At 40.8% G+C, this 27,657-nt stretch overlaps 1 protein-coding gene across 1 annotated transcript; it reads right to left on the reverse strand.

The window, feature by feature from the left end:
• Positions 1-275: 275 nt before the first annotated feature.
• On the reverse strand, positions 276-14,901 carry PERP (p53 apoptosis effector related to PMP22). The gene is made up of 3 exons (XM_049902021.1): positions 14,482-14,901; positions 4,540-4,680; positions 276-2,109 (listed from the first exon to the last, which is right to left on the reverse strand). Exons 1-3 carry the CDS (start codon positions 14,693-14,695, stop codon positions 1,883-1,885), a joined length of 582 nt encoding a protein of 193 aa, XP_049757978.1. The 5' UTR covers positions 14,696-14,901; the 3' UTR covers positions 276-1,882.
• Positions 14,902-27,657: the final 12,756 nt, after the last annotated feature.

Genomic DNA, 27,657 nt, shown 5'->3' on the forward strand with positions numbered 1-27,657 from the left:
CTTAGTCCATTTGCCATTAGTGGCAGTACTGAACAGATAATGTTTGATATTTGTGTATGGGGCGTTGTTCATTAAGGAAGAAGTTCTGGCAGTGGACAACAAGAATTCATTAATGTTCACTCAGAAACTGTTATTGGACACCTAAAATGAGCAAGACTCTTAAAACTGAGAAAAAGCTACTTTTCAGTTTATCCAGTGTTCATGCAACCCACTCAGAGCATATTTTAAAAATTCCCTTCCCCAGATTTAAAGACAAAAAACTATTAAATAGAAACAAGATTTGAAAACCTGGTTTATTGGGGAAAAATGCATAATGAAAACTCTTTGCAATTGCTTATTCTGCAATTTACAAAATAATTTGATATAAAAAAGCTTAGTTTTCATTATGCGCATTAATACAAATGATAAAAAAGACCAATAACGAAGCCGATACATCGTATATTTTTCATTCACAGAAACTACATATCACTGAATTCTCCCATTGCATGTTTTACATCAGAAATTTTAAATCTATTTGCCAAGAAGACCAGGTTTTTAATTACAGCTAGGTTTTTGCCTACAGGTGCTACCTATCAGAAGCTGTGTCTACATGATGAGAGCCAGGTGAAACCTGAGATGAAAAATTCAAGTGAATTCTTCTCCTTAGATTGTTTTAATTACACTTTCGTGACACTTTTGTACAATGCTTTACTGTACAACCTAATCACATGTATCCCACTAACCCAAACCCACTGCCATTGAGTCGATTCCGACTCATAGTGACCCTATAGGACAGAGTAGAACTGCCCCATAGAGTTTCCAAGCAGCACCTGGTGAATTTGAACTGCTGACCTCTTGGTTAGCAGCCGTAGCACTTAACCACTACGCCACCAGGGTTTCCATGTAACAGTCATGATAAATTACACCAAGTCCATCTTTCAATCCAGTCTACTCTGATCCTGAACATACAGACACAAGACAGTACAGATTTATCAATAAAGCATTTTCCCACACCCTAACCCTACAAACCACTTTAAAAGAGAAAGCATATCTTAACATCATATTCCCAAAGGAAGCTTTGATACTGCAACACGGTTTGGTCAATGTAAAGTTTAGCAAAAATTCAGTGACTCAGAATATTAATCATAAATTCTCACAAGTGATATGCATTTAGGAAACTATTCTGCTTTTTTAAATAGCTGAAGGCTGGAAAAATACTTATTTTTTGCATTTCTTTTAGAATGTTTGGTCACTGACAATTTTATCCAATATCTCTCTCTTCTCCTTAGCCCTTAAGAAGCCCAGTCCATTCGGTCTGGGGAAAACAGTAACTTAATCAGGTTATTGAAAACCTGGAAGCCTTCTTCTTTTTACTGTACAAAATGGTAAGTTTCATATTCAAATTCTTTTACAAGTACAATATAAATGTTATGAATAGACATAGGCGATATTGGTATAAAAACCCACTGCCATCGAGTCGATTCCAACTCATAGTGACCTCATAGGGTTTCCAAGGCTGTAAATCTCTATGGAAGCAGACTGCCACATCTTTCTCCCATGGAGCCGCTGGTGGTTTCAAACCACCGGCCTTTCGGTTAGTAGTCAATCGCTTTAATCACTGTGCCACCAGGACTCCTTCAATATTGGTATGTGATAGGTAATTAGTTTAAAGAAAGAAGTCTCGTTTAACTCCACAAGACACATATAAAAGATGAATATAAAACTATAACACCATTTAGGAAACATTTTCTCTCAATTTATGTTAACATTTTTGACTAGTTTCATAATATGAACACTATGACATCACTGCCAAACATAGGTTCAAAATCATCTGGGGAAAACAGTTTCTTTCTCTGGAATCCACCTCAGCCACAGCAATTCTCTTCTGCTCTCGTTCCCCATGTTAGGCAGAGGTGTAGAAGTATCTGGGCTTAGCATTGCCCAGAAGGTCATCTTCGTAGTTGGGGAGGCAGCAGAAGAAGAAGGCACAGCCAATGAGGATGATTGTGGCTGCCCAGCCAAAGCCATAGGCCCAGTTATAGATGTAGGTGATATCGTGATTGTCGTGAAGCCTGAATTCCTGGGTGTACTTCACTGGGTAAATTACCAGGGAGATGATCTGGAACACAGCTAAAGGGGAAAAAAATCCCAAAGTATCAATGTATGAATGAGTGAATGCATGGTAACAGATTAATTCCCTCTTCCACAACTGTTTTTGCCTTTAATAGGCATTAAATCCATTTGTTATCGTAATGTGCCATCGAGTCGGTTCCAACTCATAGCAACCCTATAGGACAGCGTAGAATTGCCCCACGGGGTTTCCTAGGCTGTAATTTTATAGCAGTAGATCACCAGGTTTTCTCTCCCTTGGAATTGCTGGTGGGTTTGAAGCACCAATCTTTTGGTTAGCAGCCTAGTGCTTAACCATTGTATCATCAAGGTTCGTTTAAATCCACCTAAGCAATGCTAATGAAAGAGTTAAGGGAATCCTGTTAATCATGAGCCAACAAAGATCAATTAAATACTATGAACGAATGAAGGGGACCTGGTGGCACAGTCATTAAGTGCACATCTGTTAACTGAAAGGTCTGCAGTTCAAACCCACCAGCTGCCCCGGGGGAGAAAGATGTGGCAGTCTGCTTCCATAGAGATTACAGCCTTGGAAACCCTATGAGACAGTTCTTTTCTGTCCTGTAGGGTCTATGAGTCAGAATTGACTCAACGGCCATGGATTTTTATGGGTGGATGAATGGTTTTGATCTATTTCTGCAAAATCTAAGCCGTATCACTGCTCAATTTTTCTGATTTTAACCCAGTAAAAAAACATATATGTAAAATTAAAAATAACAGTTGCTATGAAAAATAACGTATTCAAGTAGACCATATTCAACATTATTACCATTAAGATGCAGGAAGATTCCTAGACATTTTATTCTTTGCCCTGGTGGCACAGTAGTTAAGAACTGTGGCTGCTAACCAAAAGGTCAGCACTTTGAATCCACCAGCTACTCCTTGAAAACTCTATGGGGCAGTTCTACTCTGTCCTCTAGGGTCACTATGAGTCGGAATCGACTTGACAACACATTTGGTTTGGTTCAGGTATATATGTTTCATATTTTACCTGTCAAACTTTTTAATGGAGGGTTTAAGAATGAAACTATAAAATGAGAACACAGGGTTAAACAGGACGCTTAAGCTGTAAAAATGATGAAGATAACTGGAACTCGTTTTCTTCACAACCATAACTCCTGCTACCCTGTCAGCTCGAGATGACACTTACCAGATCGTAATGGTTTAATGCTCAAAGGGAGCAATGGACAAAAGAGTTTTACTAGGATTTTACCATTAATGTCTCAGTGAATTATTTCTAATGGTGATTCAAACAGGCTTCCATGTAGTCTTCTCAGACATATGCAATGAAGACATAGTAAATGTGTTTCTTCAAATTATAAATTTGAACTACAAAAGCCAACTAGAAAAGGAAATGGGATTCAGCAAGGTTCTTTATACCTTTTGTGATTCCAAGTCATTTCTGGTTTTTAAATCTTATTCAAAAAGCCAACTCTGAAACATGGGGAACACTGGCGTAAACTTATCTGTAATCAAGAGAAATTTCAAAATGTGCCACAAAGAAAGCTAGGGCTGTGCCTGCACTGGCCTGCTTCTCTGGGGCCACCTCTTTCAGCCAGGGTCTCCTGAGCCCCACTTGTCTGGCCCTGGGCTTTGGAAACTTTACTTTTCTAAAAAAACTTGGGGAATTCAGCACGAAGTGGACATGCTGAATCTTATGGACCCCTTCTAGTCACAGGGCTTCTGATTGATTCCCAAGACCAGCTTCCCACTTTGTCTTTGTGCCCCAGGTCTGAAGCTGGACTTCTGCTTTGGTCCCTTGAGCCTAAATTCCTATCCTGAGGAACGACCTGGTGCCCTAGCTTAGCTTTACCCTTGTTAGCACCTTCTCTTTTTCCCTCTTTGAGAAATCTCATTTTCTATCTGAATCCAGCGCTGCGGCTGGGACCCTGCCCCTTTGACAGGCTTCTCCAGTTCTAGTTGCCCACCTAAAATTTCAAATAATTCTCGTTCCTAGATTCTCTTAGTTCTAGTAGTCCATCAATAAATGTTCGCTATGAGCCAACTGGATTGGAGTCCCAGCCACCTGCATAACTAAATTTCTTCATATGGCCTATGTCTAGATCATCATCTCCTGGCACTGGTTCTATCCTGGTGGATGGTATAATTCCAGATCTGGTTCCTCCTCCATCCGTCTACCAAGTCCTTTCCCGCCCCTACCATATCATAAAGATCACAAAACTCCTTTCAACGAGGGAAAGATTCAGGGACATTCCAGTCTCCTCAGCATGGTGTTGTTCAGGGAAAAGTGAGGAGGCTGGGCAAGGGCACATCCCAAGCCTGGATCCCTCACTGGAGGCCAGCACTGGGGACCACACTCTGGAGAGCACTATGCTCCAGGATGACACACCCCAGACCCTCAGGGTGGGTGACCCTGGATATGGGGCTACCCAAGAGGTATGAGTGAAGAATCCTAACACACAGTCTTACCAGCCAAGGCAAGGAGGCCGCCAATCACTCTCAGGAAGACAAGCATTTGGGGTCCACAGAGGGCAAAGAAGGAGAGGACGAAGCAGATGACAAGGATGATGAAGCCACAGAAGAGCATGGCAGCTGCAGCTCTTCCCCACGCTACAAGGGAGAAGGAACAGTAATTACGAACAGAAGTCAAATGGAAAAATCACGTGTCAAAGTATCAATAGCTTTTTTTTTTCCTTCTTCTTTCTACTAATTATATTAGGGTGAAGGGACAATTTTTCTTTTGAGAACACTTAGACATCTCCATATTGTAGGGGGAGAATAGGCAATTCATATGTGGGACATTAATTTACGAATACTCAGTAATGCTTTTACCTCTTCGTTTTTGGGGCAAATGTCTCTCTCTTAAATGAAGGTTTCTCATTTAATACATTTGCCACATAAAACAGGTATATTTAAAAGGTTCGTCCAAGTTCCATAATACAACACTACTTTAGTAAACAACATGATTTTGGATTGAACAATCGAAATCACACTTTCTTCAGAAAATAGTTCAAAATCAGTTTAAAAGGATCTTGGGTTCGTATTAACACTTGGTATCATGCAAAAACAGTTCTTGAAAACATATATTTACAACGAGGCAGAGCTGTTAGATAAAACAATTTAATGGTAAAGAAGTAGACGTAGTGTTATAAAAAAGCAAATTTTATAGCAAACAAGCATTCTAAATTTTTGCGTTTTAACTCCTGAAGTATTCACAATCTACTGCACAAGACTTCTTAGTTGCTGATATTGGTCCTAAAAAGAAACAGAATGAGCCAAAATTGAATCCTAGGTTTGAAGTTTTAGAAGGCCACCTCCAGCCTGTGGAAGGGAAATATGTGATACACACACTAGCAATTTCAGTTAATAAATCCTATTGTTCAGTCTGCACTGATTTTTAAAATCTCTTCAAACAGCCTTCTTCCCAGAGCCAATAACTACCATTTAGGAATTAGCTTCTCTGTGCCAAGCACTGTGCTAAGAACTTCACATGCATTAACTCATTTAATCCTCACAGGAATCTTTTAAGCTATGTATCATTATCATCACTATTTTAAAAAATCAGGACATACTATAATTTGGAGAGCTCAAATAACTTGCCCAAAGTCCCACAGCTAGAAAGTGGGTTAGACAATTTCATCTCCAGCCTGTCTGAATTCAAAATATGGAATAAGTTAAGTGATCTTAACCTATCACTCTACTGTGTTTATAAAGAAAAGTCAGGCGCACCTCTGCCCTGTTTTTACCTCTATGCCTGTAACACAGCACAGCTGACAATATTTATTCCCATTTAATTCTAGATCAGGTCCCTGAGTGCTTTGCGCTCAGCTACTAACTGAAGGGTGGGCAACTTGACTCCACTCAGTGTAGCTGCAAAAAGCCTGGCAACCTACTTCTTTATGATTGCAGCCATTGAAAACCCAATGGGGTGCAGTTCTACTCTGAAACACATAGGGTCGTCGTAAGTCAGAACTGACTCAATGGCAATGGGTTTTTATTGCTGTTGTAGCTTTTAATTCTAGATCAAAGTAAAACAAAGACATGGGATATCAGAAAGACCACAGGCTTTGCAGTCAGCTGGACCTCAATTTATATCCTGCCTCTGTCACCTACTAACCACGTGTCACTCTCCTCACCCTGGTGGCATAGTGGTTAAGAGCTACAGCTGCTAATCAAAAGGTTGGCAGTTCGAATCCACCAGGCATTCCTTTGAAACCCTATGGGGCAGTTCTACTCTGTCCTATAGGGTCGCTATGAGTCAGAATCGACTTGACAGCAATGGGTTTGGTTTTTACAAGTTTCTGCCACCTACTAACCACGTGTCAGTCTCCTCATCTGTTAACCAAGGTTAAAAATGTCTCATTTTGAGATTATTGTGAGGAGGAAAGATCCTGTGTGAATAGTAGCCATGCTATTAATTCTCCAGCCCTCAGCTCAAAAAGTTCCCCATATATTCCTGCACCTCAAGTTTTCCTTTTTATTCTACACTCACGAGGTTCTGCACCGTCATGTAAAGATTGTCCCTCGCTCCTCCATTGAATTTTTGTATCAGACCTGAGCTAAGCTCCTCCTGTTCCCTTGTCCAGCAGCCACACTCCCTCCAGATCTTTCTCTGAATTCATGAGGGACCTTGGCATAATAGGTTATTAAGGAGAAGGAATACTGCTGTGTCTCAGAAATCCCATGTTTTCACACAAATTGCCCCTCGATCGTACTGGTCAGGGATGGGGCAGAAATGGTACACAATTGGTCCCGGTTTTACATTTAGATATTTGATTCCTCTCCTCCAAATGGTCTTGCTCTTCCTGTCAGATCAATGAGAGACTTTAGAGGCAAGGTAAAGTAGAACAGTGTATTTTAAAGTAGAAATGAATAAAACCAAAATGTGAATTTAGTAAGTCTCTTTTCTCACTTTTGCCTTGTCCTTCAAGTAAGATAGCTCTCAAGAGAAGAGGGACCATGCTTTGGAAAGAACATAGTTAACTGGAACTTCGCAAAGTCTGGCAGCCCTGGTGGTGTAGTGGTTAAGAGCTATGGCTGCTAACCAAAAGGTCAGCAGTTTGAATCCACCAGATGCTCCTTGGAAACTCTACAGGACAGTCCTACTCTGTCCTATAGGGTCACTATGAGTCAGCATCGACTCGACGGCAATGGGTTTGGCATTTGGCTTTCACAAAGTATAGACCATAGACTACTACATAAGAGTCATCAGTTGTTAGTTGAAAATACAGCTTCCTGGGCCTCCCTCCAGACCTACTGAAGCAGATCTCAAGAGGCAGTGCCCAGGAGTCTGCATTTGACTGGTATTTCTTACGTCCATACTAAAGTTTGAGAATAACTAAAATAAATGATTAATCTCCTTATAAAATTGATTTAGTACTGCCGAAAAGGAGCACGTAACTTTCCGCATGTGACTCACTGCCAGAACAGTCGCATTTCTAGACATTTTTTTTATGGCAACTGTTATGAATTCAATCATCAAATTCAAATAAACAAAAACTTAAATTGAGTTTGCCAGCATGAAACCCTGCAACAAAAAGCAATACAGCCTGTATGTGTATGCCAGGGGAATGTGAACATAATCAAGATAAACTGCAGATTCAAATATGAGTTTCCAATAAAAACAGCAAAAACATCCTATCGAGGAACATCTTTCAATAACCAAACTTTTACAGTCACAGATGAAGGTTTGAAAAGTACAGCTAAATAAATCACGTATAATGTTGTAAAAGTCGTATCAATAATTTGATCTGTTTCTCTGAGGAAGATGAACACAAACAGATTACTGCTATTACCACTCCCTCTAACATCATAGCTGAGGTATAATTTAGGCTTAGTTTCAGATACTTGAAGTGAATTATATAAAAGAAATAGTAAGCCAGCTCATCTAACCTAAAGACAACAGTTGGACATAAACATAAAGACAGACCCTTTTAAAAACTTTTCATCATCTATGTCAAATCAAGTCAGTGAGTGGTGTCTTGCTTATTTAAAATGCTGAGTCTAAAGCAATTTAAAAAGGAAAACTAAGCGACATCATGTCTTGAGAAAGGCTGCCTGGGAAGTCCAACGTGTAAAACCTGTTCCTTGCAGCTCAGAAACACCCGCAATAAATCACTTAACTCTCCTTTCAGACAGGAACCTTGGCGTGGCCTCAGAGATTCTGACGGCTTGACAGGACAGATCTTCTGCAAGCAAGGCAACCCACCTTCTCATGTCACTGACTGTTTTGTTTTAAAATGATGAGGTGTACCATACCAGGTCTGAGCAGGGTCCTCCCAGCCCGATATTCTGTCTGAAGAGGAGAGAGCTGGTCAGGCAGAACATGGCTATTCTCCACGATACACATTCCGAAAAGTTAAGATAAGCCTGTACCCTGAACACCTTTGGTCTTCCTTAACTTCTAGAATGAACCTAACATCTACAATTTGCCCAACACTTTTGGGAAATATTCATATTTTTATATTACGTAATGGTCTAAATTACATGTTTACCAACTTTAATGAAAAACATCAATTTTTTAAATAATTTTTATTGTGCTTTAAGTGAAAGTTTACAAATCAAGTCAGTCTCTCACACAAAAACCCACAGACACCCTGCTACACACTCCCAATTACTTTCCCCCTAATAAGACAGCCTACTCTCTCCCTCCACTCTCTCTTTTCACGTCCATTTCTAACCCCCTCCACCCTCTCATCTCCCCTCCAGGCAGGAGATGCCAACATAGTCTCAAGTGTCCACCTGATCCAAGAAGCTCATTCCTCGCCAGCATCCCTCTCCAACCCATTGTCCAGTCTAATCCATGTCTGAAGAGTCGCCTTCTGGAATGGTTCCTGTCCTGGGCCAACAGAAGGTCTGGGGGCCATGACCACCGGGGTCCTTCTAGTCTCGGTCAGACCATTAAGTCTGGTCTTATGAGAATTTGGGGTCTGCATCCCACTGCTCTCCTGCTCCCTCAGGGGTTCTCTGTTGTGTTCCCTATCAGGGCAGTCATCGGTTGTAGTTGGGCACCATCTAGTTCTTCTGGTCTCAGGATGATGTAGTCTCTGGTTCACGTGACTGTTTCTGTCTCTTGGGCTCGTAATCACCTTGTGTGCTTGGTGTTCTTCATTCTCCTTTGATCCAGGTGGGTTGAGACCAATTCATGAATCTTAGATGGCTGCTTGCTAGCGTTTAAGACACCAGACACCACTCTTCAAATAATAAGAATGGAAAAACATCAATTTTTAAAACTTGTCCTAAAGCTACTTCTTTTATGATTCAACACGTGGCCCTCGGTTCTTCTTCGAAGGCAGCCTGTCCTTTATCTCTGCTGAAGACAAGCTGTCCTTCATTATTATTTCATACACCAAATTTTATTTCCTAAGTGTGTGTGTGTGTGGTCTGAAGGAGAGTACATTTTTATTGAGACCATGAAAGCACCCAGGTAAATAGATGCTGTGTTTCTGTGTAAGACTACTTTTCTTTTTTTATAGAAAGATCAGTTTGGAATTCTGTGCATGTAATCTATTATGTCCTCAGTTTATCTGCTTGACTACCACTTGGAGAAATTCATATTACCAAAGAAATCAAAAGTACTATAAATCCACTTTTAAATAAGATTTATTAAAGATCCATTTAAATGAACGACTTATCAAACTTTGCTATCCCTTGAAAAGATTCAACATTAGACCACGAACATGAAAAGCATTCAACGGTCACTAATGAAATTCTGAGTTTCTCCTAGGAAGTGTGTTTAAGTGTTGTTTTTTGGGTTTTTTTTCCCCCTGTGAGAACGAATGCTCTATCTTCTTTTCCAAAGGTTACACGTGAAAACACAATGTTCCAAGGCGCATGTAACTAAGACCAATAAAGTCAGCTGATAAGAAAAGAGCAAAAAAAGTGAAACTAAATAAATGTCAAGCTAGAAATAAATAAATCTACTAAAGCTTGTGAAAAGAGAAAAAAACAAACTTTTATTTTTAAGGTAGATAATCACTAATATTTTTAATACTATTATAATATTTTTGGAAGCTATCACTAATTTTCCCCCAGAGTTAGTACTTCTCCTTTTAATGGGTTTCCTACAGTCTTTGATAGTTTCACATTAGGCTTTACAGACCAAAACAGTCTAGGGTCTAACCCCTTACTCATGCACTGCAGATACCAATCTGGCCCTTTCCAGATTGAGGAATTCATCTTAAAGATACTGAAGGCCCCACTTAATGAATCCAAGATTTTATCAGACATCTTCATAGGGTTATTTATGTCATAAACAGGCAGATGATAAGAGAATAATTCAAAAAATTTTAAAAGATCCTATTTATATAAATAAATACACGCATGAGTGTACCATATATTCAAAAAGACTGTCGCATATTCAACAGGCAGTAATACAGACCAATGCTTTTCAAAAGTGCTTATGAATCACCTGGGGATCTTGTCAAAACGCAGATTCAGTAGTTGGAGGCTGGATCTGCGTCAGTGCAAGAAGCTCCCATATGATGCTGCTCTGTGACACTTTGAGTAGCAAAAATCTAGAGGTCCACACACATCAGGCCCCAAAAATATCTACATAGGAAGGATCTACTTTGCCGAAATTTTGGAAGGCAGTAAAGGAGATGGCTTTACCAAGGAATGGCAGGGTCAAACATGAGAGCATTCCACAGCTGGTGTGAGATTCTTTACAAGCTCTGACATTTTCCCCTGAAACTGAGCCAGCTGGTAACTATTTACCAGTGTGTGTGTGTGTGTGTGTGTGTGTCTGTGTCTGTGTCTGTGTCTGTGTGTGTGTGCATGTGTGTTTAAAAATACAGGTAACACATTAGCCTTCAACATTTTTCACATATAAAATTCAGCATGTTTTTACCAAACCATGTGACTTTATCTCTTTACTGTCTTCTTTTAAAGCATTATATTTAATCAGTAAGTGGGGAAACCTCCTTACAGAAGAAGATAGGAAAACAGAGAATTTTACCCTAAAGACAAGATAACTAGCAATGAACTTGGGTTGTACCCTCAAATATTTGAAAGTTTGTCAGATGGAAGGAAGAGACTGGAAAGGAGAATTTATAGGAAAGCCACTTCAGCTCAGTCAGTAGAAGACAAGTACTTTTAAACAAATAGCATCATCCAGGGAATAGAATTAAGTTGTCGAATAAAGGGAAGAACCTCAGTCATGGGTGTTAATGAGAAAGAAAGGCATTCTAATTCCTTCTAATTCTAGTAGTTCATCAGTCTGTATCTGCTTACAGGGAGACGACAAGTTAGATCAATAAAAAGGGACTGAGGCCATCTGGGGAGGTCACCATTAGATTCAGCAAATGTGGAGTGGACTGGGCTAGATCATTGGTTCCTGGGCTCTATAACTGATAGATCAATGTTTCTCTTAATTATGAAAATCAATAAAGAATGGCTAAGTTTTTATTTTGCTATATAAGGATATTAACACACACGAAGTAAAAGTAATTTATCTACTAATGCCTAATTTCATAAAATGAGAACATTTTAATACTTTACCCCTCCCCGCCCAAAAAAGCCAAACAAGCATAATCTCAGAATGAAGTCCTTTAAATTGAACTTAGCCTAATGTACACCTCTCGACTACATACTTATTTTTCTCATTTCCTGGACACTTAAGAACCATAGGGTTAAATGACTTGAAAATATTACATACACTACTCTGAATCTTTGACTTTCTTTGACGTGTCCAAGCCGATTTAATGTAAAAAACATTCATTGCATTTGGCAGTATTCAAAGGGTGTCTCTGGTAAAAGTGAGACTGCACTCCTGAGTTCAGATTCAAGTCATGCGCTCTTCAACCAGGCCACACCAACTTGACTTTCCACTTTCTTTCCAGGTGCACAAGGAGTGGTTCAAACTCACCTCCATTCTCCACCCCGACAAGACGGAGCTTGCCTGGGATTTGAAATCTGCATTAGCTAATGCTTAAAATATCCTCCTGATATATTTCTTCCGAAAACTGGAAACAGAGACCAAGGACAGGGAATGTTGCAGAAGTGTAGTGAGCACTTGAACTCAACTTTGATTACACAGGTCAGAGGTCTGCCTCTCCTGGTGGCTTCACATCTATTGTCTTCTCCCCATGGGCACCTCATGCCAGAGCAAATCCTAGACTCATGAATGATTCTAGGCCTTAAGCGAGAGCTTCTTCTAACACATTATTGGCAGCACCATGTTAACTTTGTAAAAGTCAACAGGAATAACTAAATTGAGATGTTAAAGCCACCACTGGTTTGTGAAAATCCATTTTGCTGCATCACAAAGGTAGTAATAGATTTTTCAAGACTTACTTGACCAGATAATCAAACTGAGCTTTTCCAAAAATCACATTTTATATCAACTCGAAACATAAATGGTACCCTGGATCAATGTTTTCCTTACAATTAAAAGGGGAAAGGCTTTAGACTTTATCTAATTAAATAATTTAGCAAACTAAGAAACAAAACCTGCTTACTCCCTTCCATATACAAAGCACTGGAGTCAGCCTGAGGTTGGAACAACCACACCCTAGAAAGGTGAGCTCACTCTGCAAGTCAAGGCAATAAAAACTGCATTGTGGGTGTTTCACAAGAGGGCTGTAGTCATGGCAAGAGCCCTCAGGGCAAATCATGTCCCAGCAATAGTGCTGATCACTAGCTCACCCGTCAGCGGGCTAACCTTCTTACTTTACGTGGAGAAGATTAGTGAGTATCCTCTGGTGTGTGTTAGCCTTCAAAACACACAAACAGACCTGTTAAGTCCCCTAAGAGAGACACAGTTTGAGAGCATTTTAACTAGAAGTTACAGTTTTATTATTTCAAAGAAATCCATTCCCTTCGAACACTTAAAAGACCTGGAATAACACAAACCCTAGCAGGCAGCAAGTTTTTGTGTGTTTCAAGAGGAGAGGAGAGGAGAAACACAAACTTTCAGGAAAGCAAGACTCCCAGAAGTCTTTGCATTTTATTATGAGCACCAGGCCTCCTTTTGGGTGAAAGTGCATCATAAAAAACAAGAGGAGAGGAGAGGAGAAACACAAACTTTCAGGAAAGCAAGACTCCCAGAAGTCTTTGCATTTTATTACCTGTCCAATGAGCACCAGGCCTCCTTTTGGGTGAAAGTGCATCATAGGCACTTCCAAACAGTTCCACAGTAGATAAGATAGAGCCCAAGACCCTGGTACAGGGCTCCAGATCCCCAAATAAACACGGTTTGATTGGAAGCTCTGGGTGGGCTTATGGGAAAGAATCAAGTTAATGATCATAGCAGCGAATGGAAGACAGCAGGGCAGCCTTCTGTTTTTTGCTGATTCTGACTCATAGCGACCCCATGTGACAGAGCTTAACTGTCCCATAGGGTTCTGTAATCCTTATAGAAGCAAATTGCCAGGTCTTTCTCCCCAGGAGCCGCTAGGCGGATTTGAACCGCCAACCCTTAGGATGGCAGTCCAGAGCTTAGCCACTTTCACCGCCAGCGTTCCTTCTTTCTTTGTTTAATCCTATTAAATCCAGTTGGTAAAGCCCGATTCAGTAATCTTTGGCCTTCAAGATTTTGATTATATTCACACCTAAACCCTCTTCCCACCCCAGACACATTGCTAATCACAGTAAAACACAAGCTTGTCTCCATATCAACCGCCAAGCAGGGAGAGATATCCTACGTGAAAGAAAAAAATGCCTTTGCAGACATGAACAGGCTTCTCTCACTCATGTCTATTAATAAGTCATGCTGGAAAAATAGAATATCCATCTGCAGTATCTTAAATTAGTCTACAGTGTTTAGCTCGAATAAGGTGGAAGATTTGCTTGTTTTCTATATTTCACATCAGATTAAAAAAAAAATTTTTTTTTTTTCTAAACAGCCATGCCATACATAAACCAAAAGGGCACCCCATAAAACAAGTACTTACAGGAACTAGCCTGACCTGTGAAATACTAAAGTATCTATTGAAATCGTAACTGCTAACACTTTAACGGAATGGGCTTTTTTAATGCAAGAAGGGTTTCTTTCACTTGATTCACGTTAAAAGGAAAACACCGATACTAGGGGAGGGACCTATTTATAATGATATTTTAATCATAAGAACAACCAGAGGAGAAGGAGAAAAGGGAACGGGAAGAAATTTCAGCAAGTTTTCCAAAAAACTTATTTTGTTTATTATACTTACTCATCTAAACCTTTTCAGTGGCTGCTATCTTTTGCATTTGACTGACAAACCATACGAAAATACATAGTTTGAACTAGGGCCATTGTCTTCCAATTTTGAGCCTGGATTGAGCCACTCAAAACTGGGGCTGCTTTAAACACACTTTTTTTTTTTTTTTTTTTTAAGCACCTATTAATTAAGCCGGGTCCTGTCACGTCCCTGAACAGCGGGCGGCTCCCACGCGTCTCGGGCCCAGGCTTCCCGGCGGCGCGCGGGCACTCACCGAAGTCCATGAGGCTTTGGCAGCCTTGCTCGAAGGACCCTGTGCCGCCGCCCTCGCCGTTGCATTTCCACCACAGCGACGACGTCTCTCCGTGGTTGCTCGACTGCAGCCAGCCGCGGCCGGCCAGCGCGATGATGTCGAAGACGATGGCGCAGAGCAGGAGCAGGGGCAGGATCCACCTGCAGCGCTCGCAGGCCAGGCCGCAGCGCAGCATCTCGACGGTGGCGACGCGGAGGAGAGGAGCGCGGGGGACAGGCGCCGGCAGAGAGTGGCCGCCGAGCGCGAGCACCCGGACAAAAGGGACGAGCGCGCGGGGAGGTGGCTCCCACGGGGACGCTCGGGGTCGGGCGCCAGGGCGCGGTCCCCGGGCCCCACCTAAATTCCGGTGACTCAGAGCGCGCCCGCCCGGACCTGCCCTGCCGGCCGGGAGCGCGCTGGCAGAGGCGGGGCCGGTTGGTAAAACAGTCCGGGTTCAGATTACACCCGGGGTGGGTGACCTTAACCCGTCCCTGAGCTGGCGCCGAGGCGGAAGCCCGAAGCTCGTGCGGGGGCTAGAGGGCCACCGCACTGGGTGGGGGTCCCGGGCTGCCATCGAGCGCGCCCGGGAAGGAGGGAACGAAGGTCTTGCATTTCTCAATAGCTTCATTTCCCTCTTACATGACTTTCTCCCAACAAATGTTTTTCTTCTCAGTGTGTACACTTGTTCACATTTTCACCTGTAGCTAAATATTTGACCTCACAGATCGGATGTTGTTATTGGTAGCTGCCGGTCAGCAGTCCCCCTATCCGACGCTGTGATCCATAGGGTTTTCATTGGCTGATTTTCTGGAAGTAGATCGCCAGGGCTTTCTTCCTACATGGCGGATAGTGGTCTGCTTTTCAACAATATATATTTGAGCGTCAAGCACTTGGAGATGGTTGTCCAAATTGTGCCTGTGGATAAATGCTGGACTCTGAATCTTTGAATGCGTATGTCCAAACCCAGAAATTCGTCCCTGGCCCGCCCAGGCAGAGGCGGTCACTTCCTCCTGGACTCCACCTTTGTACCTTGCACCATTGTTCACTTCATACTCTTATCTGTTTTCCTTCCTGCCTTTCCCATGTGATTGCGAGCTCTTTGACAGCAGAGGCTATGTTTTATTTGTGTATCCTCCGTGTCTAGCACAGTGTCTGGGTCATAAGAGGAGCTGGGTGAACATTTGGTAAATGAACACATTTAATGTAACAAGTACTCATGCCAATCTTGGAAGCGATTTCTCTGGCTTCCCTGGATAACTTCATGTTATCTGCTGCAGTCCAGTCCCTATCACAGATCTCCACCAGTTACACCCTGCTATGTTGTTGCTGTTGTTAGGTGCCCTGGAGTTGGTTCTGACTCATAGTGACCCTATGTACAACAGAATGAAACACTGCCTGGTCCTGAGCCATCCTTACAATCATTGTTATGCTTGAGCTCATTGTTGCAGCCACTGTGTCAATCCACCTCGTTGAGGGTCTTCCTCTTTTCCACTGACCCTGTACTCTGCCAAGCATGATGTCCTTCTCCAGGGACTGATCCCTCCTGACAACATGTCCAAAGTATGTAAGATGCAGTCTCGCCATCCTTGCCTCTGAGGAGCATTCTGGCTGCACTTCTTCCAAGACAGATTTGTTCGTTCTTTGGGCAGTCCATGGTATATTCAATATTCTTCACCAAGACCACAATTCAAAGGTGTCAGCTCTTCTTCAGTCTTCCTTATTCATTGTCCAGCTTTCACATGCATATGATGTGATTGAAAATACCATAGCTTGGGTCAGGCGCACCTTAGTCTTCACGGTGACATCTTTGCTCTTCAATACTTTAAAGAGGTCCTTTGCAGCAGATTTACCCAATGCAATGCATCTTTTGATTTCTTGACTGCTGCTTCCATGGTTGTTGATTGTGGATCCAAGTAAAATGAAATCCTTGACAACCTCAATCTTCTCTCCGTTTACCATGATGTTGCTTATTGGTCCAGTTGTGAGGATTTTTGTTTTCTTTATGTTGAGGTGCAGTCCATACCAAAGGCTGTGGTCTTTGATGTTCATTAGTAAGTGCTTCAAGTTCTGTTCGCTTTCAGCAAGCAAGGTTGTGTCATCTGCATAACGCAGGTTGTTAACGAGTCTTCCTCCAATCCTGATACCCCATTCTTCTTCATATAGTCCAACTTCTCATATTATTTGTTCAGCATACAGATTAAATATGGTGAAAGAATACAACCCTGACACACACCTTTCCTGACTTTAAACCAATCAGCATCCCCTTGTTCTGTCCGAACAACTGCCTCTTGATCTATGTAAAGGTTCCTCATGAGCACAATTCAGTGTTTTGGAATTCCCATTCTTTGCAATGTTATCCATAGTTTGTTATGATCCACACAGTCAAATGCCTTTGCATAGTCAATAAAACACAGGTACATATCCTTCTGGTATTCTCTGCTTTCAGCCAGGATCCATCTGACATCAGCAATGATATCCCTGGTTCCACGTCCTCTTCTGCAACTGGCCTGAATTTCTGGCAGTTCCCTGTCGATATACTGCTGCAGCCATTTTTGAATGATTTTCAGCAAAATTTTGCTTGCGTGTGATGTTAATGATATTGTTCTATAATTTCCACATTCGGTTGGATCACCTTTCTTGGGAATAGGCATAAATATGGATCTCTTCCAGTCAGTTGGCCAAGAAGCTGTCTTCCATATTTCTTGGCACAGACGAATGAGCACCTCCAGTGCTGCATCTGTTTGTTGAAACATCTCAGTTGATATTCCATCAATTCCTGGAGCCTTGTTTTTTGCCAATGCCTTCAGAGCAGCTTGGACTTCTTCCTTCAGTACCATCAGTTCCTGATCATATGCCACCTCTTGAAATGGTTGAATATTGACTAATTCTTTTTGGTATAATGACTCTGTGTATTCATTCCATCTTCTTTTGATGCTTCCTGCATCATTTAATATTTTCCCCATGGAATCCTTCACTACTGCAACTCGAGGCTTGAATTTTTTCTTCAGTTCTTTCAGCTTGAGAAATACTGAATGTGTTCTTCTCTTTTGGTTTTCTAGCTCCAGGTCTTTGCGCATGTCATTATAATATTTTACTCTGTCTTCTCGAGAGGCCCTTTGAAATCTTCTGTTCAGTTCTTTTACTTCATCAATTCTTCCTTTTGCTTTAGCTGCTTGACACTCAAGAGCAAGTTTCAGAGTCTCCTCTGACATCCATCTTGGTCTTTTCTTTCTTTCCTGTCTTTTCAGTGACTGCTTGCTTTCTTCATGGATGATGTCCTTGATGTCATTCCACAACTCGTCTGGTCTTCAGTCACTATTGTTCAACGCCTCAAATCTATTCCTGAGATGGTCTCTAAATTCAGGTGAGATATACTCAAGGTCATATTTTGGCTCTCGTGGACTCGCTCTGATTTTCTTCAGTTTCAGCTTGAACTTACATATGAGCAATTGATGGTCTGTTCCACAGTCGGCCCCTGGCCTTGTTCTGACTGATGATTTTGAGCTTTTCCATCGTCTCTTTCCACAGATGTAGTCAATTTGATTTCTGTGTGTTCCATCTGGCAAGGTCCATGTGTATAGTCGCCATTTATGTTGGTGAAAGAAGGTATTTGCAGTGAAGAAGTCGTTGGTCTTGCAAAGTTCTATCATTCGATCTCCGGCATTGTTTCTATCACCAAGGCCATATTTTCCAACTACTGATCATTCTTCTTTGTTTCTAACTTTTGCATTCCAATCGCCAGTAATTATCAATGCATCTTGATTGCATGTTCAATCAATTTCAGACTGCAGCAGCTGATAAAAGTCTTCTATTTCTTCATCTTTGGCCCTAGTGGTTGGTGTGTAAATTTGAATAATAGTCATATTAAGTGGTCTTCCTTGTAGCCACATGGATATTATCCTATCACTGACAGCATTGTACTTCAGGATAGATCTTGAAACCTTCTTGAAACGCCCTGCTATACATACTCTGGAAACCCAGGCAGCATAGTGGTTATGAGCTACGGCTGCTAACCTAAAGGTTGGCAGTTCAGATCCACCAGGCCCTCCATATTGGGCAGTTCTACTCTGTCCTATAGGGTTGCTATGACAGCAACGGGTTTTTTTTTTAATATAATTTCTTTATTTACTATCGAGATTTCTCTGATTAAAACCATACACCAGCATGTAACCAGCACCTAAAATCCGACCTCCATGACTCTGCTTGTGTGGCAGGGAGGGTGGAATGGCAGCAGGGCAGGAGACTGGGGAGAACCGTTGTCAATGTCAGGCACAATGGTGCCTTTGGGCTAATCACTGCTCACATCCAAAGAGGGTCACATCTTTCTTACACTTCCAAAGATGTCTTCTGAACCCCTCACTTTTTTCATTAATATAAAAATAAAATTAAATTAAAAACCCCATTGCCTTCCAGTCTATCCTGACTCACGGTGTACAGAGTTAAAGAGTAGAACTGCTTCACAGAGTTTTCTTGGTTGTAATCTTTATAGGAGCAGGTTATGAGGCCTTTCATCCACAGTGCTGCTGGATGGATTCATATAGTCAGCCTTGAGGTCAAACCAACCCTAATTTAATATAAAGGAAATGGAAACTACAACTAGCAATGTTTAAAATTTATCCCTCTGTTTCTCACTTCCTAAGGTATGTATTATTATCATCTCCTAACAGATAAGAAGACTGAGGCACAAACAAGTTAAGTAGCTTGCTCAAGACCACAATTCCACAGAAGGGCAAAGCTAGACTTTAACCTAGGCAGCCTGATAACCGAGTACAATCAACCATGATAACGCTTTATAGGAGCTTGTATTTCTCCATAGAAACAGAATATCATTTTGTCTTATGTAATGCTCTGGCAATTTTTGAGGATGAATAAAAGTACTGAAAAAGCCAGTATCTGAAACCACGTGAAATAATTCCCCTAGCCTTAATTTTACGTAAACCAAATTCACATCTTCATTAGAGGAAAATACTTTCACTTTCAAAGAATAACACTAAATGATATTATGCCAAGAGTTAACTGCATGTGGTATGCATTGTATGAAGAAAATACATTCTCAGGGTTTTCAAATATATTGAAAATATTTGTCTAAATAGCTGTGTATAATACATGTGTGAGGAAAGATTATAATTATACAGTAGAATAGAGTACTGATCACAAGCAAAGTGGTTTCAGACAAAATGAGAGTTTCACTGGTGTCTTAATATCTCTGAATAATTTTGGACTAGATATAACTTCTTTTTCTTGTTCCAATGGATTCGTGGGAAAAAAGTTCATTGAGGCTGGGGTGAAAGCAACTCTTCAAAAGAGACTAAACGAATCTGATTGGGTTCCAACAGTAATGTACCTAACACAAGATTTACAGACCGTGAAATCAGATTGCTCAGGTTCAGACCCTTTCTCATAGTACCTGAGTGACCTTGGGCACATTACTTAACTTCTCTGTGCCTCAGCTTCCTCGTTCATAAAACAGATAGTCCCCACTTCATAGTGTTGTAATGAGTTATTAAAACAGCTAATACGTGTAAAATTCTCAGGATAGTATCCAGCACACAGTAAGTCACAATACAACGGATGATGATGATGATGGTGGTGGTGGTAATTCCCACATAGGTTTCCATGTTACTAAGTTTGGAAAAGGTTTTTTTTTTTTTTTTTTTTTCATATTTATAAGGGGCAGATTCTACACACAAATACCACAAAGTTTTCACTACGTTATCTTAAACTTACTACTAAGTTACCTTAAACAATGCAATCATTCATTGTAGGCTTATTCATAAAATGACGGAGTATACAGGTAGTCCTCAACTTACTACAGGGTTCGGTTCCGACGACTTCGTTGTAAGTCGGTTTTGATGGGAGTCGAATACCTCTTTTTTTTTTTTTTCCATTATTATTCCCTTTTATTATCAGTATCTTTATAAATCCAACCCCTTTTTTTTTTTAGTCTTTGAGGGTTGGAAACTACATATAAATTTACACATATATTTTAATACATACATATATAAAAAATAAATCATAAAAACTTACTCCAACAACGCAGAAGAGTCGGGCAAAATTGGCATTTTGTTCGTGCACAATAACTCCACCTGTGGAAGGTTCTGGATTATCCCTGGGAATGGGGATGGCGTTTCTAGTCAGAAAATGAGTGAGAGTTGTCTGTACAGTCCTTTTCTTTTTTTCTTCGTATATTTCGCGGTAATGTTGCATTGCTTCCTGAATCTGCCTGTCGGCTTTAGCAAAGCGATCAGCCTTTGGGTCCATGTTTTCAAACAACTGAAGCCCCTGATTTAGGTAGGGTTTTGAACAGTAAATCATAAAATTGAACATCTGAGAAGGTAACATCTGCAAATTACGTGCTGAGATACTGCATGTAATACATATTACTAACAATAAGGTATACAACAACACCACCACCAACAGCAGAGGTCATAAACGCGGTCGTTTTAGCTGGGTAACTCCTAAATTGGAGACGATCTGTAGTAAGGATGGTAGACAGTTGGATTGCTCCTCCTACTGGATAATCTGCAGATTGCAGAATACTTGGAAGAAAAAAAAAAGTCTAAGAAAATCAGGTTTGCTTTTTGTAAATTTTGATTCTTTGTACTTATACATGAAATGTTGCAAACAACAATACAGAAATATATAATGTAAGAAGGAAAAATTGTATTCGTTTCACTCTCCCAACTAGAGAAAGTAATAGTAATAAATGATAACAACAGTTAAGTAAGGTCAGCTGGGAGCTTACTATGTGCCAGTAAGTGCTTCACGTTCACCTCCGGAGGTATATACTATTATCATCTCCCTCTAATAGACAAGAAGACTGAGGCACAAGCAAGTTAAATAGCTTGCTCAAGACCACACATTCACAGAGGGGCAAAGCCAGACTTTTACAGAGGCATTTTGATACCAGAGACAGTACTATCAACCACAATAGCCCTTTATGGAAGTTTGGGGTATATTTTTCCAAAAAGTTCCTTCTTTTTTTCCTTCTCTTTGTCCTCGAAAACACCCAACCTACTACCAACTTCTCACAAGCTGTAATGAATTGCTCCCCACCCCAGCACTAATGTTTTAGGCTTAGCTAATAAGATCTTTGGGCAATGATATGGCTCTGAAGTGGCTGTCCCTTAGAATCCATGGTGAGAGCACCCTCCAGAGGATATGGGTGGGTCTCCTCTGAATTCAGTAAATATTTCTGGCATCAACCATTTGGTGAACAGTCAGGACGTTATTTTTTATATTCAATATTAATGATAAGGCTTGACTGCTGCTGAAAACCGAGGGTCTAGAATAATAATTAAGACTCGAATTCTTGAACCAAAGGTGAAATCCAAGAAATTAAATATATACTGCATATGATAAAAATGGCCATGGGAACACAGTAGATATGAACCCAGATTTTTTTCCTCCTCTACCTTCACCCCACACACTCCTATTCCTTTCACCTAGTGAGCATCTACTGACCCCCAGATCTCAGCAAAACTTCGCTCCCTCAGGAAGCCTTTCCTGATTCCCCTGACTAGATGGGGTTCCGGTTACCTGTCCTTCAAAAGTTTGAACACAATCTGAATTACATATTTGTTTTTTATTATATCATTTATATCTACCCACGCCCCCCAACGGCACTGCAAATTCAACGTTGACAAGGATGTTTTGTGCTATCTCTCACCATTGTGTCCATGTTACCAATGCTGTGGTTGTTGTTAGGTGCCCTCTAGTCATTTCTGACTCATAGCGACCCTATGGTCAACAGAACGAAACACTGTCTGGTCCTGCACCATCCTCACAATTGTTGCTATGCTTGAGTCCATTGTTGCAGCCACTGTGTCAATCCATCGCATTGAGGTCGTTCCTCTTTTTCCCTGACCCTCTACTTTACCAAGCATGATGTCCTTCTCCAGGGATTGGCGCCTCCTGATAACATGTCCAAAGTATGTGAGATGGAGCCTTGCCATTCTTGCTTCTTAGGAGCATCTACTTCTTACTAGACAGATTTGTTTGTCTTTCTGGCAGTCCGTGATATATTCAGTATTCTTTACCAACACCATAATTCAAAGGCATAAATTCCTCTTCGGCCTTCGTTATTCATTGTCCCGCTTTCACATACATATGCGGTGCCTGAAAACACCATGGCTTGGGTCAGGCCCACCTTAGTTCTTAAAGTGACATCAACGCTTTTTAACACTTCAAAGAGGTCTTTTGCCGCAGATTTGCCCAATCCAATGCTTCATTTGATTTCTTGCCTGCTGCTTCCATGGGCATTGATCCAAGTAAAATGAAATCCCTGACAACTTCAGTCTTTTCTCTGTTTACCTGGATGTTGCTTATTAGTCCAGTTGTGAGGACTTTTGTTTTCTTTATATTGAGGTGTAATCCATACTGAAGGCTGTGGTCTTTGATCTTCATCAGTAAGTACTTCAAGTCCTCTTCACTTTTAGCAAGCAAGGTTGTTTCATCTGCATATCGCAGGTTGTTAATCATTCTTCCTCAAAAGCTAATGTCCCATTCTTCCTCATATAGTCCAGTTTCTCAGATTATTTGCTCAGCATACAGATTGAATAGGTATGGTGAAAGGATACAACCCTGGTGCACACACCTTTCCTGACTTGAACCACGCAGTATCCCATTGTTCTGTTTGAACGACTGCCTCTTGGTCTAAATACAGTTTCTTCATGAACACATTTAAGTGTTCTGGAATCCCCATTCTTTTCAATGTTATCCATAATTTGTTATGATCCACACAGCCTAATACCTTTGTGTAGTCAATAAAACACAGGTAAATGGTTTTTGGATTAAATATCCTTTTGGTATTCTCTGCTTTCAGGCAGGATCCATCTGACATCAGCAATGATATCCCTTGTTCCACATCCTTTTCTGAATTTGGCTTGAATTTCTGGCAGTTTCCTGTCAGTGTTCTGCTCCAACCTCTTTTGAATGATCTTCAGCAAAATTTTACTTGTGTGTGATATTAATGATATTGTCCAATAATTACTGCATTCTATGGAATCACCTTTCTTTGGAATGGGTACAAATACGGATGTTGTCCAGTCAGTTGGCTAGGTAGCTATCTTCCAAATTTCTTGGCATAGATGAGAGAGAGCTTCCACCCTGCATCCGTTTGTTGAAACATCCCAGTTAGTATTCTGCTAATTCCTGGAGCCTGGTTTTTCACCAATGCCTTCAGTGCAGCTTGGACCTCTTCCTTCAGTACCATTGGTTCTTGATAATATGCTACCGCCTGAAATGACCAATTCTTTTTGGTACAATGTCTCTTCTTTTGATGTTTCCTGCATCATTTAATATTTTCTCCATAAAATCCTTCGATATTGCAACTCGAGGCTTGAATTTTTTCTTTAGTTCTTTCAGCTTGAGAAATACTGAACGTGTTCTTCTCTTTTGGTTTTCTAGCTCCAGGTCTTTGCACATTTCATTACAATACTTTACTTCATCTTCTCAAGCTGCCCTTTGAAATCTTCTGTTCAGCTCTTTTATTTACGTCATCTTTTCTTCTGTTCACTTTAGCTATTCTACATTCAAGAACAACTTTCAGAGACTCTTCTGACATCCATTTTGATCTTTCTTTCCTGTTTTTTTTAATGACTTCTTGCTTTCTTCACATGTGTTGTCATTGATGCCATTCTGCAACTTGTCCAGTCTTTGGTCATTAGTGTTCAGTGCATCAAATCTATTCTTGAGATGGTCTCTAAATTCAGGTGGATATACTCAAGGTTGTACTTTGGCTCTTGGGGTCTTGTTCTAATTTTCTTCAACTTCAACTTTACTTGCACCAATACCTTATACATCATAGGATTTTAATTAATCCTTGATGAATGAAGACAAGAACCAGTTCTAGTCTTAAAACAGATCCAAAGATCTGAACGCTCTTCCTTTTGGAAGGTCTTATTGTTAAAATTGTCAGCCTTATCGCCTCTCAGCATAATATATGATTAATTTCTCTCCTTGAGATCATAAAGGTATGTAATGAGTCACTGCCAGCTACGTTACCTCCCAAAGATTTCTACAGCCCAGGCTCCTGGCTCCATCCCTACTCCACCCTAGTGCAGTTGCCTTTACTGCTACGGCAGCCCCCTCACTGCTCTCCCTGTATCCAGGTCTGAACACTCCCCCCCAAACCCGTCACCACAATACATCTCCCACCAGATTGCTGAAACGGTCCTTCTCAGTATACATCTGACCCTGGCTCCCTCCTGCATGCACCCCTTCCTGGTTTCCCCATCACCTCTAGGATTAAGTCAAGGTTTCCAAAACTCAAGTGCAAATTCCTCTATGGCCTGGTCCCTGATTGCCTCTTGAATCTCATCTGTTGCCTCCACTTGTCTTACACTCGCCAGTCTTTTCTATTTCTCACATTCCCAGTACTATTCTTGCCTTTGTTCCTGATGTTATTTCTGGTATACCTTCCTTTCCAGACCCTTCCTATTTACCTAGTTACTTCTGGCTGATCTTTTAAGATTTGCTTGAGACCACAACCCCCCACAAGAAAACCTACCTGAACCTCATACTTCTAATCTTCCCACTTACAGCCTAAGCTAATTATATGCTTTTCCCTTTGTTCCCAGAACAATTGAAGCATATGTACTAATCACATTTTTGTAGTAATCTTTTTATAACACCATCAGACTCTGAGATCCCTGAAGAACGTGACCATGTCTCATTCATCTTTGTATTCTTAACACATCTTTCAATGAAGGTTTTAAATAGTTGTTTGATGAGTATATGAATGAGTGAATGGATTTGTCAATGGCTACCTCTGTGACTCTGTCTCTCTGAATTTCAGTGTCTTCATCTATTTGTTGAGGTGGTAAAAAAAAAATGAACTATAAGAGGACTTATAACTCTACATTACTATGAAAGTATAACCCAAAAAAATTCAAACCCAGTGCCATCAAGTCGATTCCGACTCATAGCAACCCTAAAGACAGAATAGAACTGCCCCATAGAGTTTCCAAGGAGCTGCTGGTGGACTTGAACTGTTGACCTTTTGGTTAGCAGCCAAATACTTAACCACTGTGAAAGTATGGATAAAGGAAAAAAGTTCTTAGAATCAAAATTTAAAAAAAATGTATACTTATTTTGAACAGTAGGTGGCAGTAAAACATTGTTTCTCAGTATAATATTTGCAAGCCTCAAAACTGACCACATACCCACATAAAAGCTAATAGTCACATAGTATTTTTGTGTGTGTGTGTGTGCCTCCACTGTATTGGTTCATCAGGGATTAAACATGCACCACACTAATATAAAATGTTAATAATAGGGGAAACTGGGTGCAGGTTTATGGGAACCCTCTGCTATCTTCACAATTGTCCTATAAATCTAAAACTGTTCTAAAAACTCTGGACCCTGGGACATCAATCAGCATAATTATTGCGAACGGGGGAGAGTGCTTGTTTCAGGCCCATTGTTTCTGTGGTCGAATTTTAACTATATTCTGATTCTAAACCCTCCCCGGGATCAATTTGGAAGCATTCCAAAAGGGACTTGTTAGCAGCTCTGCACAGACGAGGAGCTCTGGTGGCACGGTAGTTAAGAACTCTGACTGCTAAGCAAAAAGGCGGCAGTTCAAATCCCCCAGCCGCTCCTTGGAAGCCCTATGGGGCAGTTCTACTCTGTCCTATAGGCTTACTTTGAGTTGGAATCGACTCTATGGCAACAGGTTTTTGGTTTATACAGGTGGGAACAACTAATATTTGTTTAAAATTGCTATGTTTCAAGGACTGTAGTAACATTTCAGAAATAATATCTCTTTAAATTTTTACAACTAACTGCAAGTTAGACACTGCGATGCCCATTTTACAGATGAAAAAAACTAAGGCTGAATAATGACGTAAATTACCGTAATAAATAAGGAAATTCAACCCCAATCTACCTTCGTCAATGTCTGTGATATTTCTACCCCATCACATTGATGTTATAATTCTCTGAGTTGAGCTAAAATTGTTACTTAGGTAAGCACAGCAATTGGAACAAACAAGTAAGTAGAGTTAATAAAAGGTTTATACGTATACGTGTATAGATATAGGTATGTATGTGCATATGTACTACCTATAGACAGAAACCCTGGTGGTATAGTGGTTAAAAGCTATGGCTGCTAACCAAAAGGTCAGCAGTTCAAATCCACCAGGCTCTCCTTTGAAACCCTATGGTGCAGTTCTACTTTGTATATAGGGTTGCTATCAGTTGGAATCGACTTGAGGGCAATGGGTTTGGTTTGGTTTTTATCTATAGGTAATGACTGTGATGATTAAGATTGTGTGTCGATTTGGCTGGGCGATGATTCTCAGTAGTCTGGCAATTATGACATAGTTTGGCAGTTGTATGATGCTGTGATCACTTCTATGATGAGATTTGATATAATGGGATCACCTCCATGAAGGGATCTGCTGTGAGTAGCCAATCATTTGAAAGGGAGTTTCCTTGGGCGTGTGGCCAGCACTGAATATAAGTGGACATTCTGGCAAGGCTCAGGGGCTTTTGCTCACTCTGAATCTTGCACTTGGCTCCTCTTAGTCTGACCTCCAGTTCTCCAGACTTGAGCTAGCAGCTTACCTGCAGTCTTGCGTGCTGATCTTGGGATTCGCCCATCTTTGCAACCTGTGAGCAAGAGCCGTGCTATTTGACCTACCAGTCTTGGGATCGACACCGCCTGTGGCTATGTGAATCAGGTAGTCCTTATTTAGCACTTACTTTGGGCCACTCTCTGTTTTAATTCCTCTTATCCTAACGACATCCTCATAAAGTACAATTTTTGGTTCCATTTTACAGCTGAGGAAACTGAAGCACAGGGCACCTAAATGACTTTTCATAGACAACACAGTTAGTGTTGGAGATGGGCCTCTAACCCAGACATTTTGCTATAGAATCTACACAATTATCTCCTCAAACTTTCAGTTTTACTGTGCATATTCTTAAATGCATTGTAGTGTATTTGAAATTTGTAGAGCATACCCAATCGTCAATGTATATTTTAAGACTTCTTATCTCTCCAAACCTATCCCAGAAAGCTTGTGTATGCTCATATGCGTTCTCTCTCTCTGACATTATGGTACAAAGATTAATATTGTAGCCCTGGGACTATCACAGACATGCAGGCTGTATATCCTAAGGTTATTTCAGCCTAGAAATTTTTCAACAAAT

This window comes from Elephas maximus, chromosome 1 (genome assembly GCF_024166365.1).
Source record: "Elephas maximus indicus isolate mEleMax1 chromosome 1, mEleMax1 primary haplotype, whole genome shotgun sequence".
Classification (NCBI taxonomy): Eukaryota; Metazoa; Chordata; class Mammalia; order Proboscidea; family Elephantidae; genus Elephas; species Elephas maximus.

What these genes read in the sequence shown, in the direction of transcription:
- PERP (XM_049902021.1), bottom strand. Translation starts at nt 14,695, where the DNA reads ATGCTGCGCTGCGGCCTGGCCTGCGAGCGCTGCAGGTGGATCCTGCCC. An exon ending in CCAAAGCCTCATGGACTTCG is followed by an intron (nt 4,681 to 14,481) that starts GTGAGTGCCCGC and finishes TCTCCCTTGTAG; the next exon opens with CGTGGGGAAGAGCTGCAGCT. An exon ending in CGGCCTCCTTGCCTTGGCTG is followed by an intron (nt 2,110 to 4,539) that starts GTAAGACTGTGT and finishes TTTCCCCTTTAG; the next exon opens with CTGTGTTCCAGATCATCTCC.